This window comes from Pseudorasbora parva, chromosome 8, assembly GCF_024679245.1.
Source record: "Pseudorasbora parva isolate DD20220531a chromosome 8, ASM2467924v1, whole genome shotgun sequence".
Classification (NCBI taxonomy): domain Eukaryota; kingdom Metazoa; phylum Chordata; class Actinopteri; order Cypriniformes; family Gobionidae; genus Pseudorasbora; species Pseudorasbora parva.
Window position 1 is genome coordinate 35,533,958 of NC_090179.1, and position 18,499 is coordinate 35,552,456.

An 18,499-nucleotide genomic window follows, 5' to 3' on the forward strand; every position below is an offset into this window, starting at 1 on the left:
AGACAGGAGTGCAACTGTGGCAGGTAGCGACCGGGGCCTAGCGGAGCGAAGAGTGGAGACAGGTAAACTCATACAAAGAAGTACACTTGAGCTTTTGCAAAAATTGCCTGAGTCTAGTATATAATTAGACTTTTCTTGAGTCATTTTTATATAACGCATCACCAAGGCAGCAACTGTAAAGACCGTTATAATAGTTACCGGTTCATTTTTAAAGAGTATAATGCATAAAGACATGATAAAATAAAAATGTACTCTACTTTCTTAAATGCATGCTTTTCATTTTATTGCTAACTATTTTATTGTGAAATATATTATTGGAAATGATTTGTTTCTTTATTCTTTATAATAACATGTTCTGCTGCTGATTTCACATCATCTGTCTGGATTATTTGATATTGTTAACCAATAGCCAAATAAATGTACTAAATTATAGAATTATTATAAGGGTATTATACAAGAGAATATTTATAAGATGTTTTATAATGCATTAAAATACCTTTATAATCCATTATATATTATAAAGCGTTCAGGAGAAATGTAAGGCATTTAAGCCTTTGAGAAACAGCATCATAACAGTCTATAGATTTAAATATGAATCACAAATAATTATAAAATACCCATTCTTTGTAATAAAGATAATATATGTGAAATAGCCTGTATGGGATTTATGGCACGTATTGTTTAAAGGCATAATGCTTTTCATTGTTTCTTTATTTTAACCAAGATGATTTTTGGTATCAGTTTATTGCAATTGGTTGTTGTGCTGCTGTTGATAAGTTCAGCCTCATCTCGTTCCCAGGTGTGCTGATATGCCATTATTATTTGTGCCGTGATTCAGCCTCACAATCACGATTCCTCTCGTACAAACAGCATGAGGGAATTCATCTGAAGAAGGGAGTCATTCCGAGCTTTCAGAACAGTTTGCTTACCAGCCATAATCACCGCAATTGTTCATAAAAAAAGAGTATGTGATTACTCAGGTGCGTCCGCATGTGTTACATGTGGAGGAGAAAAATAAAAGCAAGGAGAAGGAGAAGGAGAAAAGGGAAAAGAAACACAATTTAGGAATGAATGTAGAACGCAAACAGACAGAAAGACAGATCAAATCTGACCTTCAATGCAATGAAAAACAACCCCCACTACCATCTCTACAAAAAAAAAAAAAAAAAAAAAAACTGCTACCACTCCAACTGTCCTCTTGCTGACCGCTTGAATTTCAATGTACACTCTAACTAGTTTTTTGTCCACAAACAATGGTCAATGTGCAGGAGAATTCTGTAAATTTTTTATTATAAATTAGTTCCAAACATTTCTACCACATCTCAAATAATGTATTCAGGGCCCTATCATACACCCGGTCAATGTTTTTTTTTTTTTTTTGCTAGTTTCAGCCCAACGCATCATTTTCACGTCCAGTTCCGCCATGTAAATAGTCAATCCGTCATGGTGCAAGCGCAACTGGCTTTTAAAGGGCATGGGAGATGGTTTGTTTGCACATTACACCCAAAACACACCCATAACTCATCTTTTGGACCATGCACATTGGTGCCATGTGCTTTACAGTAGACCATGCACTCAGATTGCTGAAATAAGCCCTCAGTGGTAGAAGTATCCTTTAAAATTTTTTGGAATAAATGAAATAGCCCAATCTTAAGATAAAAGTAGCAAAAATATAATATATAAAACAGTTATTATGATTAACTAAAACAAAAATTAAACATTTGGTTTAACTGAAATCAAGCTGAAGAAAAATAAACATAAATATTAGGCTACATGAAAAAGTTAAATTGACTGATTTTTTTTTCTTGGCCGCTAAGTTACTAACATAAATAAATATTGATTTTTTTATTATTATTATTTTTTATTATTAAAGGTAAATTATGTAACGTTTGGCCCTCTAATGGTTAAAAAACAAAACTGCATTAATTGTGTGGAAGAACATTTTTTTGGTTGTGGTTTGATAGCTGTGATGTTTACCCTACTGCTCATAAAACATTCACTACTAGGCTTAAGAGTTATTTTAGATAACTAGTTTAGATGACTAGCTGAAGACGTTACTGTAGCTTTACCCATTTATAAGGTACAGTACTACAACAACCATAATGAAATGATCTTTCACAATAGATAATGTTTCACAATCAACTCAGAGAGCTATATGGCAATTTATCCATTCAATAAAATACCTGTTCAAATTGCTAAGTTCTCGCCATCTCTGAAAAGCCAAGCCAATGTTGATTCTTGTTTTATTACAAGCTCTGTCATGTTTTTGTTTTGTTTTTGCCAGAAGACTCTCCTCTGTTCAGCATTTGTTTAAAACCGGTGATTCCCAGATTTGAGATTTAACGGCTCCATGTCAACCTTTCTCACTCGTTGTGACAACTAACCTGTACGCCTCCCTTCACGTCAGATTAGCCGGAGGAACTGTTCTCTATTTACAGATATGAGAAAGCACGGGTGAGTGATGCATGTACGCAATTACCCAAGAAAACTAATACTTACCATATTAAATCAGGGTAAGACAAAACAGACTTTAAAAGAAGGATTGATGCTGTATTGGCTCATTATTACAAACCAAACCAAACAAAAAAAGTTACATAGTGTACCTGAAAATTAAAAGGCATGTTGAAAAAAGAAAACAATTGAAATTTAATAAATATTGAGTTAATTAAAAAAAAACATCAAAAACATAAAAGTGCCCGTAGTTGATAAACCACACTATAAACATTTAAAGTGTGTTCTTTCTATTTACTGTATAATTCTGGCTATTATTTGCTTATTTTTATTTTTTTATTAAGAATTAAATAACAATGGTATATTGTAACTTTACAGTGAAAAGATGACTGTGATGTAGCAGCACTGTAGAGTAAAATCACCATGATTATCTGATTATTTTACAGTTCTCTTCTCTTCTATATATACAAATCCACTGTTATAGTGAGATATCCACAATAGTAGGTTGGCGCTTAGCTTCCCAGCATGCACTAAGGAATAAATAATTTATGTGGTTGCTTTTTTAACTATTTGTTGGGTGATTTGGCTGTTGCTGTTGTTGTATTCACTTTAGGTCGCATGTTTTGTAATGTTTAGAGTTTATTTTTAATCTAAAATGTTGTTTGTTGATTTTCCCCATGAAACAGTATTGCTAACCTCATGTTCCCCTTCAAAGTTTATGCAAGAATATGTTATTTCTATTATTTAGAATGCCATTTTGCCATATATATTATAAATTGGTTATACTATATAAAATATATATTTATGAACTTAATAGTGAATCATAATGTTTAGCTCAATCTATCTATCAAATCCTATTTTAACAGTGTTTTCAATATTGATATTAATAATAAATGTTTCTTGACAAGCAATCAGCAGATTAGAATAATGGAAGGATCTTGTGCCACTGAAGCCTGCACAAATGATGCTGAAAATTCAGCTTTTAACGTAGAAAACTGTTACTTTAAATTGTAATATTGAACAATATCACTATTTTTACACTATTTTTAATCACATAAATGCAGCCTGAGCATAAAAAACTTTTTTTTTAAACATAAAAAAATTCTTAATTTGTCCAGACTTTTAAACAATAGTGTAAATCTCACTGGAATTTTGTTAGATTCATGCTTAAATTGTCCTATTATGCTCATGTACAGGTTCATAATTTTGTTGATGGGTCAACGTTTTACAACGTTTACATCATTTCATGTTCAAAAATGTATTATTTGTCGAAAATTTGCATTGTTGCAGCATCTGTTTTCAACCTCTGTCTGAACGCTTTGTTCTCTAAAACCCGCCTCCCGAAAAGAGCAATCTGCTCTGATTTGTCAAGTTTAGAAAAATACAGTAATTTAAGAAACATCTCACTGTAGAAAATTCGCTACTCACTATTGTCTTCAGGACGAAAATGTCAAAAAAGCTCAAAATGGTGTCTTTAAAATTAGGAAAAAGTACTTTATTGTAAGAAATTAGGGTTAAATCTTGTAAAATCCTGGCTGTTCTCAACAGCCAAACATAATGTGGGTGCAGAGTGTGTGTGTGTGTGTGTGTGTGTGTATATGTGTGTGCGTGTGGGGGAGGATTTTAACTAGAACTCTCAAATCACGAAATCCAATTTTCAGGTGCACATCTAAAGGGTCGACCTCAAATGCAAACAGCGATCCCCCCGCCATCTACCCCTCTACCCTTTTCCCTACACGTTGACACCAGACAGCACCCCTCCCCCAGACCCTGCTGGACAGCCCCCCAAACCCCCTCCGTCCGACCAGCAGCACCACAACACTATATGAAAAAGAATATGAGCAGGCATGAATTTTAATGCAGTCGCTCATCTCAGCCAAGCAGCCTCACTTCTGCAGTGGAAATAAATAAAGAGGGGGAAAAATACAGAGAACTGATAGATGAATCTTAAATCAAAAGGAGACAGAGGAGAAAGCATAGGCAGAAAGACAAGGGTGATGGGAAAAAGAGAGAAAGCGAGAAAGGGATGACAAAAAGTAGGAAGGAGAAAGACAGAGAGCAAGAATGAGAGGTAAAATCTCATCTCTTGGCTGAATAATCTGTCATTCATCAAACTGATAGAACAGAGAGAGAGGTAGCACAGCCGTAAAACGAAATAACGGCAGAGGATGGGAATTTCGGATTTGGTCCGGCTCCAATTCACCATCTTGAGTTGGATGGCCCTAGTTATCGTGCCTACATCTACATCTTTCTCTTTTGGTCTAAATATTGCATGAATAATGCATGGACCTAGGTTTCATTAAAACCTCTCTTATTAATAATATCGCTCGTGGTGGAATATGGGAATACGGGGTGTGTGTGAAATGAGAAAACGTACCTTCCTGCAGACGCTCACGTTTGTGCTCTGTCTGAAAAATCCAGCAAAATTTAACACGGCCCTAATTTTCTGCACTTTTCTTTATAACCAGCTTTCGGACCAAAAAGCCAGTGGCGGTGAGGGGTAAACAGAGCGATGGGCAGGCATTCAGACAAGCACTCAGCCAGATAACTCTGGGAGGCAAATGGGCATGATTTCACAAGGACACTGCAATGAGGTCACTGTTACCTTGTCTTTGTCAGGCAAAAGGCTAGACTGAACACAACAAAGCCATAAACAAGGGCTGGAAGATCTCGATACTGATACAGTCACATGACTTTAGCATGATACTGTGTGCACTGCAAAACCAAGCATTTTCCTAATCTGTATTTTTTTTTCTTTTACCAGTGAAAATCTCAAAACTACAAATTGTATGAAAAAAAAAAAAAAACACAACTAATCAGTATTGACAATCAAATATTTCTTCAATATCAAATATTTCTACAAATCTGTATTATTAAATCAGATTTATTTCTGATGGATCATGTGAGTAATGAAGTGAAATATATATATATATATATATATATATATATATATATATATATATATATATATATATTTCAAAATACACCAAATCAGGCATAAAATTATGATGTGATGTGAATAACACTGATTATCTCTTCATCATGTCACCTGTTAGTGGGTGGGATATATTAGGCAGCAAGTGAACATTTTGTCTTCAAAGTTAATGTGATATAAGCAGGAAAAATGGCCAAGCGTAAGGATTTGAGCGAGTTTGAAGAGGGCCAAATTGTGATGGTTGGACGACTGGGTCAGAGCATCTCCAAAACTGCAGCTCTTGTGGGGTATTTCCGGTCAGCAGTGGTGAACCGGCGATAGGGTCATGGGTGGCCAAGGCTCATTGATGGCTCATGGGTGGCAAAGGCTGACCCGTGTGGGGCGTTAGGCGTTGGGCAATGTTCTGCTGGGAAACCTTGGGTCCTGCCATCCATGTGGATGTTACTTTGACATCTACCACCTACCTAAGCATTGTTGCAGACCATGTACACCCTTAATGGTATTCCCTGGTGGCTGTGTCCTCTTTCAGCAGGATAATGTGCCCTGCCACAAAGCAAAAATGGTTCAGTAATGGTTTGAGGAGCACATCAATGAGTTTGAGGTGTTGACTTGGCCTCCAAATCCCCAAGATCTCAATCCAATCAGGCATCCGTGGGATGCGCTGAACAAAAAAGTCAGATCCATGGAGGCCCCACCTCGCAACTTGCAGGACTTAAAGGATCTGCTGCTAACATCTTGTTTCCAGATACCACAGCACACCTTCAGGAGTCTAGTGGAGTCCATGCCTTGATGGGTCAGGGCTGTTTTTGCAGCAAAATGAGGACCAATACAATATTAGGAAGGTGGTTATAATGTTATGCCTGATTGGTGTATTAAAATAGAACAGTTATTTTATATTGTAATAATATTCAATATAAATGTTTCCTTGGTGAGCTTACGAGATTTCTTTCAAAAGCAATCTGAGCCCAAAGTTTTAAAAAGTAACATAAATCTCACTGAATTTTTTTAGATTTACACTATAAATATTGCCAAAGAGTAAAGTACAAAAAATGAGATATTCTCTTACTGAAATAAATGAATAAATGAGCTTCTTATGTAAATGTATCCTGTTTTCAGGATGTTTAGACATTTTTGCTGAACAATGACCAAATATTTATTACGGAAACTGCTGTGGGACTCATTGTAATGCATGTGTGAAATGGTTAATACCCTTTTCCACCAAAATGGTGCTGGTGCTCAGGGACGTCTCGCAGAATTGTGCCACGTTTCACTGACTTGAGGGTAGAACGATGAAGTAACTATGTTAATACATAATCTGTCCAGTCTTTTTTTTCCAGACAGGCAGATTGTTTTGCATATCAGAATCAAATCCATTTAGTCTGAACGAAAAAAACAAAAACAAAAAAACACATGAATCCCATTTTTACGAACTCAATCCAAATGTTTTTTTTAATTTTTAAATGTCTCAGTCCATTGGGTTTTAAATCATTGTGCTCTATTTGCATTAGCCATTGCACTGTATATGCATGAATGTGTAAAAAATGCCTCGTGACTTCAGCACAGTACTGAGATGTAACAAAAAATATGAGCTAAATTTCCAGTTTTCCTTAGTGCTTTTCCACATCGACAGTTACTATTTATTGTTCTGAGGTCTCTTGGCATCGTTCTGACTGATTCTATCATTAGCAGCTGAAGTAGATATGGATATTGACAACGTCTCACCAAATGAGAGTGTGGACACTGAATCCAAATCGGATTTGTGTGCAGTGTGAATGAACACAAGCTTTGTTTAGAAGTCTTTTGGTTTGTTCGTAATTACCATAATAACAAGATTCTAGCGTGTTAACATCTTCAGAACCAGATATTGGTTTCTATGGAAAACCATAGAACGCCAAATGGATCCAGGCTTTGATGTTGATGACAAAATACTTAATAATGATGTTAATTCACCACAATGCTTTGAAAAAACAAAGGAGGAAGAAAATTATTAATATTCTAGGAGTTCAATATATAATGAATAAAAATCATAGCAATACAATTCACACATATTTGTAAATAAAATCTTTTTATTTCAGACAGATGGGGAAAATAAAGTGGCTGGAGTAGCTTTGCAGCACAACAAAAGTTGGAACAAAAAAAAAAGGACAAAACAGGGTGTCAACTGCTGCATTGGGCACTTCCAGTTAGCTTTGTTGTTATAATGAACAATCTAGTTCTGTCATGAGTTGTTGTTTTGGAAACTTTAAGTGGTTCCCCGCCCTTGGTCCCTGGCGATAATGGTGCCTGGTCTAAGACCAGCAGGATTAAGAGGCGGAGGTAATATCGTCCAGGCCAGAACCACCTTTAATTCATTGGAAATGCGTGGAACAGGGCCAGATTGAACAGCGGCTCCAGCACCAGCACCGGGTCAGTGGAAAAGGGGTATGAGAGTGGGTTAATTGTGTTAGAATAGTTTGACTCTATGGGTTGTGGTATGAGTGTGTAATCCATGGCTGAGGCTGATGCTGGGCTCACGTTTGTGGTTGTTCTTGCGCTGAAAGGGCAGCGTGTGCCGCTCGGAGTCTTCCTCACCCTCCTCGTCTGCCAGGTGTGTGTGAGTATAATGGTAACTCAAACCTGGACGGTTCTTGTAGCGCTTCCCACAAACTAAACACAGAGAAACACACAAGGAAACAAAAAGACAGATCAAAAATAAATAAATAAAAAAAGTATATGCATTTAAGAGGTTAATCTTGTCATGAACAAAAAGTATGAATATGACATTTATTATTGCTGTTGTGATGTACTGTCAATGGTTATTAATTTAATATTATAATTTAATAATAAAAATTACATTTAAAAAACTGTATTTAATCATTCAAAGTACTTATAAGTATTATATTAGTATAATAATATACTGTAAAAAAAAAATTCTCCAATTAAAATTTTTCTAGTGACGGATCACATCTAAACTTTTCAGTTGGCCAAATTGAATTTCTGTGAATTGATGCAATTCACAGAAATTCAATTTGGCCAACTGAAAAATTTAGATGTGATCAGTCACTAGAAAATGTTTAATGACATTTTTTTTTATAGTGTAGCATTTATATACATAATTATATTTTATTATTATCATCATCATTTTTATTTTTTATAATTTAATAATTACAAATAATTTTAATTAAATAAGTATTCTATTTGCATACTAACAGCAATTATATAAATATTTTATTAGTAATATAATTGATCAAATTATTATTAATTTGTTATAATTTAAAAAATTTAATTAAATTAACTTAAATGTATTATATTTTATATAATAAGATTTATTAAATAAATATTTGATCTATTCTCTGTTTATCTATATCGAAACATTTCCGCCTTTATTGCCCATGAGAAAAGATACAGTTTAAGATAACAGTAGAGAATGTTGCCACAATGAAACTTGACATTAAGCATCTCATCATCAGGAAAATGACATTGTGCATGTTTATATGGTGCTCTATTTGTAGTTCTACCACTCCTTTCCCAATCCTGGGTTTAGTAGTGAATATAGAGTTATATTCTGTGTTCAGTTGTGCATGATACTCACTGTCACACACATATGGCTTGTCTCGATCCTCTAGGGATGCTGGTTCCTGTCTCTTTCTCATCCCCCCAACACCACATGCCTGGACACATCAAAAATTAGATGTAAGCACACACAGATTCATTTACAGTCTATTTTACACAGGTGCAGCTAGAAAACCATTGTTATTTTGGCCTTGCGAATCGGCGCTCCCCCACCCCACTTCCTTCATCAAGCTTTAAGCAAATCCTCTTACACAGCATTAATTACACCTAGCACACAATTATCACAGCATCTCTTCTACACACTGCCGGCTAACTATGTGGGGTGTGAGGGATCTTAGAGGAAGAAGTGTGCCCCAATTAACAGCACAGAAGGTGACAGATTCTAGGGAGTGAATCGGAGACAACCGCGTATGCATTTTTGCTAGACTAGAATACTGAAAGCCGCATGCATTTCTGCCAGGGTTGTGCGGCGTACATTGACATTTAAATTCCATTGTTAAATCTGAATTAACATCGCAAACAGAATGAGCAACTGCCCTTAAAATTTAAATTTATACGTAGAATGCAAGTGGAATGAAATTCTAAGGAAGTGATATAACTAGGTTTTTAATCATTTAAGTACGAATCCAGCATAAACATTTTCATACACATATCATATGCTGAAACATTACATGTTTCTAATAATCAATAGTTAATAACAATCAACCTATAGAAATGCGCATTTAATTAATTTATATTTAAATGTAATCAATTCTTTTTTTTTTCTTGACTATGGTCGAATAAGTTTTCTGATACGGCAAGTTCTTCTTTTCCCAGAACACTATGATTATGTAACTAACATGGGCCATATCATACAGTAATATAATTTTTTTAAAGTTTCAGCCCAACAAAGTCCTGCGCCACATTGTTTAAATAGCAAATGCACTCGCGCCCATCTGTTCGCCCATGGGCGTGCTGGTCTTAAAAGTAGGCGTGTTCAGGCGCATTGCATTGTTGGCTAAAATAGGGCTCAAAATATACTGGCAATTTAATGTCAATATTTATTTTACAAAGTTAACTAAAAAACAATATATGGATACCATATTATATGGTGTCATGTGGAAAATGTTGTTTTGATGGAAGAGAAGTCAATGGCCCTCATTTATCAATCTTGCGTAGAAACGGGTGTATATTTTGGCGTAAGATTATGCTTACACTCCTCTCACCGCCTGATTTATGAAGCTGTGCGCACCTCTGCTATCCAGGTGTACGCAATACCTGCCCTTGATAAATGCCATGGCTGAAAACGATCGTCATTAGAATAACACGCCCCTATATATTCAAGGCTCCGCCTCCCCCACGCCCTCATTTTACGCCGACACGGAAGACACGGAAGACAGCAAAGAAATGAAACTTCTCCGACGTGGAGATCGGGACCATCACCAGGGAAGTGGAAAAAAACGAAATAGTTTTATTTAGGAGTTAAAAGAGTTGAATTAAAGGCACCCACAAAAACAAAATATGGACCCAAATTATGAGTACTGTTAACAGTGTGGGGGTTGAGAAGCGCACTCCAGCAGTTCAAATAGCTGTTTGGATGAGAAATGACCCACCACAATGCATTATTTTACAGCACTTGTTTTGAAACAATTAGCATTTAATATCATATCACGTCACATGCATTCGGGTGTACAATAGTGAGGTGATGTGATGTGGAGTGCCATTCATTCACATTAATAATTACATGACAATTTGTAAGATTCTTCTTCTTCTTCTTCTTATGATTTTTATTATTAATGACGCTTATTGTTATTTAGAAGAAGAATGTTGTTATTATTTATTTTATTATTATTATTATTATTATTATTATTTTGTCAGTCTAAATTATATTCAGTCCGTGCGCAGCTGCTGGGCCTAACCCTGAACCGTCAGGTAAAGCGCGCAGGTTCGTGACTGTCCGAATACATGCCTACAAATCAAATGCTTTAGTATAGTCACACAAATTAAACACTGAAGTCCATTGCACAAAAATAAACACTGAAGTTTATAATTACTATGTTGTTGTTGTTGTTTTACAGTGGGTCATAATGTAGCATATCTTTGTCAGTGCGTTTTGTGGTGTTAGGAATTGTGTACACCACCTCCTGAGCTGGCTTAGGATTTGAGCGTGCCATACGCCAACGTCCATATTGATAAATCTCAAAGTCACCGTGGGTTTGGGTGTACGCAAGGTGTCCGCTGGAAATTTGGTGTACGCACTTTTGATAAATGAGGGCCATTATGTCTACTCAGTTTGTCCAACACCAATTTCTGCATAAAAAAGCATTGATATATCATGTAATGTTTTGTTGAATTCATATACCATTGTTAAATCCCAATGCCCAGTTAAAAAAAAAAAAGAAAATCAACAAATATAGCTATTTGTATGGTTTTCCTTCTTCGGGCTGTGGTTATTTTATGGCTAGACTATAGCAGCTTGCGTGCATTTCTGTACAGAACCCCTTACAATTCAAGCCTTTCATGTATGTGGGGTTATAATTACAGGTGAACTTAGCTATGTTTTCAGTGTGCTATCAGACATCAGGTGTTGTCTTTAAAGTGGTATTAAAAGGATGTTTTTTTCATGGCTGTTGGGTAGGAGCAGCTTTGAATCAACACAAAGCCAGTGGAACGCAATGATGAAAGGTACGCAGGGATCAAACCTGGAGATGTGCTAAACAGCCATAATGGATCAATGGCTGATAAACTACAATGGCCTGCTTTGTTCAGAACACAGCCTTGAAGAATCAGGAATCCTAGATTAAACAAAGACCCTGCAGGGCTCATTGCAAACCTACAGGTCTGCAATATATAATATAAAACATTCAATTTGAGGTTGTGGGTTTTAATTGCTACCTAGAGCAGTGGCTTCAACTGGTCAGCCAACAATATCTAACAGGTCTGTTCTGACAGGGTTACAGACAGCAGGAAACAAAACAACATTGGGCTCCATTTTAACAATCTAATCGCATGGTCTAAAGCCCCCGGCGCAGGTGCACTTTTGCTAGTTTAAAGACGGAATAATTTACAAGTGAAGTACAAGTAAAATTACCAATCTAAAAATGTACTCAAGTAAAAGTAAAAAGTAGTTAATTTAAAATGTACTCAATGTACAATTTAAATGAGTTAAAGTTACTGAGTTACTTTTTTTTAACAGCGGGAGTAGGCGACTCTCTCTTGTTTAGGGTTGTGATAATATTTGAACACTATCATTAATAAAGAATTATTTAATAAATAAACTCTATTATTAAATTATGGTTACTATTATCACCCGTTGAAATGCCGTTAAATGAATTAAAACATTTTTTTTTGGGGGGGGGGGGGGGGTAAACAAATACATTATTATAACAAACTTAAAACCATTTTTTATGTTGTTTATAAAAAAAATTGACGGTTTTTAATGAAGACCTGTTTAAGTGAAAACTTGTTTAGGAGTGGATTTGACCATTTTTTATTCAAATAAAATGATGAAAATGCTCATTAGGAGTTCTCTCAGATCAGCTCTGGAAATGTTCATGTGTTTATGTCCAAATTTGGTTTGAGAGCAGTTAAACGCCACATACTTGAGTATGTAGTGACGAAATGGTGCTGCTCATTCATAGAGACAGAACAAGCAGATCATATGTTTTTATAGCAGTGTTTTGCTCTTTAATATTCACAGACCATGTGGTGATTTGGTTTATTGTAGGCCAACAGCTCTACTTTCGAGTTATTCATTCATCTATTAGGTTGCATGTATTATGTGAATTCTGCGTTATAATTTAAAGTTAATGTCCATGACTGGGTTCTGGGATTCCCTCTGCATCACAGAAATCAATCGGCCTGAAGTTATAAACATACCTTTATCTGCACAGAGGGATGTGTTCCCGAACATGTTCTGGGTTTCCTTATTTGCATCCACATTTTTTGCAAATTTGATATCCTCCAGGACAACAACATGTCATTTTTTTCTATATCCAAAGTATTTCCGTATTAGCCAGGGGTTCAAGCCGGTTTTTCACTTTCAGCTGTTTCTCGTCCGTCTCCATCTCATTTTTGTGTATTTATTCTCTCCAGCCCTTCAATACAATGTGGTCGTTTCCGGATCGCGATTACTCAGTAACAGATGTGGTTTAAAATGTAGCAAAATACAATGCTTCAAACAAAATGTACTTAAGTAAAAGTAAAATTAGATTTTTTAAACTACTTAAAAAAGTAGAAGTACACAGTAAAGCGAGTAAATGTATTCGTTACTTTCCACCTCTACCATGTAGGCATTTTTATATTTATGTACTCAATAATAATATTTTACATTTTAATCCTTAAAAATTTCATATTTAAAAATACTTGTGTGCTGCTGCGCTTCCCTGTGTGTGTAACAAGCAGAGTGTACACGCATTGTGGACCTGCATAGGCACATATTACTAACGTGCACTTGAAAAAAATAAAATAAAATAAACTTTTTTGTTGGTCAATTGCGCAGTTGTTTTCAGTTGCTTCAAAATAGCAACACGCCAACAACGCGCCTGAACACACCTCGTCTTCAGACCAGAACGCCCATGGCCGTGCAAATGCATTTAATGCAATTTAAACAATCCGGTGTATGACATGAAAATGATAACTGTCGGGTTAAAACTAGCAAAATACACTTGCGTCGCATCTGGCGTCACATTGCGCCGGGTGTATGATAGGGCCCATTGAATATAAATAGTGCAATGTATCTATCAAACCATATAATAATGCATACTTTTTAAAAAGGCAGGCAAAAATGATTTCAGTGTTTTCTGTTTACATTAAAGGATGTAAGCGTAATCAAACTCTAGAAATGTATCTAATCGCATCTAAACTACTAACCCAGACACATATGCATTTGGATTGGAATAAATTAGTTTTTACAGTGAGTCAGTTGAGTCTTGGGGCATTGTGAGTAATCAGCCTGCAAAACCTGATGTTTCACTCTAGTATTAGTATGATTCATACTAATTAATTAGTGACTGCAGGTCCATGTAGAACATGTTATAGCTGTATGCGTTTTACCCGTCCTTTGGTGCGATTTTTGCGTTTGGGAACGTCCTCCTCCATCTCTTCCATGTCCAGCTCGTGAGGAAAATCTCCCACTAGCAGCTTCTATGACCACAAGGAAAGACCAGCACATGCGAGTCAGCTGTACTGTATGAACAACACTAGATTATCTAACAGGCAGGTGCAGGAAAGAATAACAGACTAAAAGAAGATATATATGTGTGTATATTTTATATTGGTTAACAATATGAGCTTGTAATGGCATTAAGAAATTTGTGCTGGTTTACCCAGTGTAACAATTGTTAGAATAAACCCCACAGAAACCTCAATTGTCTAATATTTTTAACATTTAGATTACCTTTCACAGAAATTTCACAGACAAAAAAAAGTTCCATTGTCAACCTATCTTATTTTCCAGGTAAGAGCGGTCCCAGCCATTTGTAATTTTAATGTGTCTGGCTTCTGGTGTCATTCACTTTCAGTTACTTTAAGTTGTACAAAACAGCTTGTTATGCTGCTTGATATTGCAAACTGGCATTTCTTACCATATTATTTTTAAGTATTGTCTTAATAATTAACACATTGGTTTGTAGCAAACACTTGTACAGTTTACTGCACTTTGATATTCTCGTTATTTTCCTATAGCAGACGTCTCGCACATTCAAAGAAAACACCTTACTTCCGCGTTGAAAAATAAGGTGGATAGTTAAGTAATTTATGAAGTACAGCTCATACAGAAATCACTATCAAACCAAGCAGCTTTGTGTAGGTCAGTATGGTGAATGCATAACCCCTTTGAACCCATTGCGAAATCTTTCAACATCAGTCTAAATTCCCTGCTGGGTTTACTTTTGAAATGACTGGATTTTAACCAAGAAAATTCAGTGAACAATGTTAATATATATATATATTCTTTCAGGTGAATACAATCAAGAGATATATTAAAAACATATTCTGGCTGATCCAAGCTTTATAATGGCAGTGAATGACAGCCCAAAATATGAAACCTAAAAAAAGTGCATCCATCCATTATAAAAGTGGAAGTTAAAGGCCCTCTGAAGCAAAACGATGTTTTTTTGTAAGAAAATATCCATATTTAAAACTTTATAAAGCAAAATATCTAGCCTCCGCCAGAATGCCATCTGTATTAAACTCACGAAGAAAGTGTAGCGCCTCTCGCAGTTCAAAAAGCTGACGCTATACGTCCAACGTCATGCAGAACCCTCCCTTTAAATTTAACCTTTAGCCACGCTCATGAATTTCCATATCCATTTTTAAGCTGTGCATCATAATATAAAATGACTAATTTAGTTTTTTAGACTTATATTTTTTAATAGACAGATTTAATAAACAATTTTATAATGCAAACAAAAAAAACTTCTATCTCTTTATCATCCAGACTATTGGTGCATCCCTAATTTTCTTCAACTGTCTGTCAGGTGGAATTCGTAGGTCTGATCACTTCAAAAAGTAACAGCACACACACCGCCAGACATTTTTGCCAGGGAAATTGACTAAATTTTGCTAATGTCCTGCACTTTAAAGGCTCTCATACACTCACAGAAAAAAGTTATTTTATGTTCTTCGCTTGGGGGTAAAAAGATATTCGAAATACCTTTTCAGTGGTATACTGTTACCAAACATCCCGATGCACGCCATATTGCTGGAGCGGTGTTTAAATGAATAATGCTAAAATGTACTACATGCTTTCCTCTCAATTATAAAATAAGCCACACCGACCTATTACATAATTACCTTGGACCAATGGTAATTCAAAGGTGTTTCCTAGCCAGAGTGAACTTTTGCTGAAAAGTTTGCTTTGGCAAGCTGTTTTGAAATTACGAAACAAACTTCACTTTGGCCTGATTTAGTTCGAAATTATGTCACACCAGTTCAGTCTTCTATTGTACGTGATGTATATCAGGGTCTTAACTGTGATGAATACCTAGAAAGTGCACAACTGTGAATGTACTGATATTATGTGGCTGTGGGATGTGAACAGATGTAGCAGGAAGGCGAATAGCTTTTTAACTCCTGCAGGGGCCTGAGGCGACGCAAGCAGCAGGATCACAGGTTCGCTCTCGGGGGAAGGAACGCTCTAAAGAGTGACTCTTAATTGAAGTGCTAATTGGTTAACTGTCCACCCCTGGGATAGATGTCATGCTGTGTGCAAAACTGTGAGGGTGAAGACACTAGTGACAGTTCAATCAACTGGCAGGCTGGTTCATTAGGATCTATAAGCATTCCCACGTCAACACGGTGCAATGTAAGTACCATTAAACTCAGACATTGAAAATGTGAATCTGCTCTCCGCAAAATCAATACAACAACTTTGTCAAACGTACTGCCGTACACAGACACACACACAATAACAAAATTACACTCGCAAGTATACACACTTTGTGGTTAACAAGGAAGTGTGGGGGGAGGGGATGTCAGCCCTGCAGGGATTTGTGTTACTGCCAAAAAGAGACAAGTACTACAGAGAAATCAGAAGAGGAGAGAAAGAGTAAAATAGAGGAAGATGCCAGAAGAGAGCACAGAGAAATCCTGGAGTACAACATGTTCCTAGATCAACATCTTTGTTGATCCTGGAACAACAATCCAATTGATCCATCAGATTTGAAGGATAGGTTTACAGTTTGTCAAGTTTAGGCTTAAAACCAGGGTTAGATGTTTCTACATGAGTATTATTCACCTAGCATTTAATGATTTTAGGGACAAGTTAGTGGTTGGGTTAGGTTTAGGGGTAGGGATAGGTTTGAACAAAATTTTCTGATAGGAATGTTCCAGGATCAACAAAATATGTCGATCCAGGAACATCCAGGAACATGAATGGAGTGGTGGGAAGTTTTTTCGACACACAGGAACAGCATATAGTGTGTACTTTATGGCAACAGTGTGTGTAAAAGAACTCTTTATCTAGCTGACTGTTTGAGTGTGTGGCTACAAAATCTTTCTATGGGGAATAACAAGGAATCTTTCTTACCTGGCATTCGCTCATGGGTTCCTCCTCCTTTGTTTCAACTTTTTTATCCAGCAGTTCTCCACTGAGGAGTGATTCCAGCACCGGACCCTCCGGAACACCACCTTCCTTCTTTAGTGCTGCTTCATAGTCTGAACACACATCGTAAACAATTGTTACACCAATGCACTACTACTCATTTCATAATACATATTCCATAAGGTTTCCACAAAAATATTATGCAGCCCAACTGTTTTGAACATTGCAGCAAAAAGTGTTTCTTGAACATCAAATTATTAACATCGAAGGATCACACTGAAGTCTGGATGATGTTGAAAACAAAAATAGAAAACACATTTTGAATTGTAATAATATTTTCACAATATTACCGTTTTTACTGTATCTTTGATTAAATAAAATGCAGCCTTCGTGAGCCTTTTAAAAACATTAAGCACATATTTTAAATCCCAAACATGTTAAGTTTGTTCATTTGTGTTTTTTTCCTGTTTAAAAATTAAATCATACTATGTAGATACCTTAAGTTTCTGTTTTTCTTTCACTGACTGAAAAAAAAAGTTTTTAGGGTGTTGAATTAGAAAATACAATTGTACAAAATACAAAAAGCCCCCCCAAAATGGATAAAACGTGTGTCCTTCTTATCACCAGCTCTTACCGATTTTAAACTCGATGGGTCCAAGACGTGGATCCTCTAAGATGTTTAACCGTCTCTTCTTTCTCCAACAACGTGCTGGATAGGTATAGAGCTGCCCTGGTGCCACACCTGGGTCAAACAGAATCGGATATGTAGCATGGCCTAAACCTCAAAACACCTATACAGTACGATATACTGTACACACAGACACATACCTGGACCACGATGGGTCTTCTCCATCCATATGTAGCAGTTACTCTGTGCTACACCTGTCTGGGAGTCGAGGAAGGGCAGACGCATGGAGCGCTCAGCACAAAGTCGAGCATTATAACTGCGGCAGTGCTCAATTGCCTCGCGGTAAAACTCCTCACCAAGGCTGGAAACAGTTAAAAGGAGGGAATGTTACAACAAACAAATGAATGTAAGAAAGGCTGATTTCACTGCTCAAACAACTAATGAAAGAACAATATTTATTAAAGGCCCCATCGAAATTTGAGGTTTTGTAGCTTTAATCCATGTGTGCTAGCTTTGAAGCCATCTATGCTAATAAGCACCAAAACATTGAGAAAATTCATATAACATTCAAAATGTCTTTCTCTTCTGGGGAAATTAGAGAAAATAGTGATGAGTCATGTTGTACTAAACAGATTTTTTGTCCAAATAACTTCAAGACATCTTTAAATGTCCATCCAATGCAGAGAACTATTTGTACTGACATGAGGTAAACACAATTCTTTGGTGGTATCTAATTGGGAAATATATATTTCATTTCCAGCTCTGTTAGTAAGCCAGTGACATATTACATGTGCATTGCAGTATACTGTGGAGAATCTCACTCAGGGATAAAATGTTCATGTATAAGGAACTGGTGTTTAAAAACACTGCATTAGCATTAATGGTTCATGTTTGGGGGGAGTGCACAGTC

At 36.2% G+C, this 18,499-nt stretch overlaps 2 protein-coding genes across 2 annotated transcripts in view; both read right to left on the minus strand.

Annotated features, from left to right (window-relative positions):
- Nucleotides 1–18,499, minus strand: part of LOC137084668 (bifunctional polynucleotide phosphatase/kinase-like) — a 125,951-nt gene that overhangs the window by 65,444 nt on the left and 42,008 nt on the right. The window lies entirely within an intron of this gene.
- The window catches only part of dpf1 (double PHD fingers 1), a 63,990-nt gene that overhangs the window by 22,252 nt on the left and 23,239 nt on the right, over nucleotides 1–18,499 (minus strand). Inside the window, 6 exon segments of the mRNA XM_067451037.1 lie at nucleotides 7,901–8,032; nucleotides 8,958–9,036; nucleotides 13,973–14,062; nucleotides 16,947–17,074; nucleotides 17,596–17,703; nucleotides 17,790–17,950. Coding sequence (XP_067307138.1) covers nucleotides 7,901–8,032; nucleotides 8,958–9,036; nucleotides 13,973–14,062; nucleotides 16,947–17,074; nucleotides 17,596–17,703; nucleotides 17,790–17,950 — 698 coding nt within the window.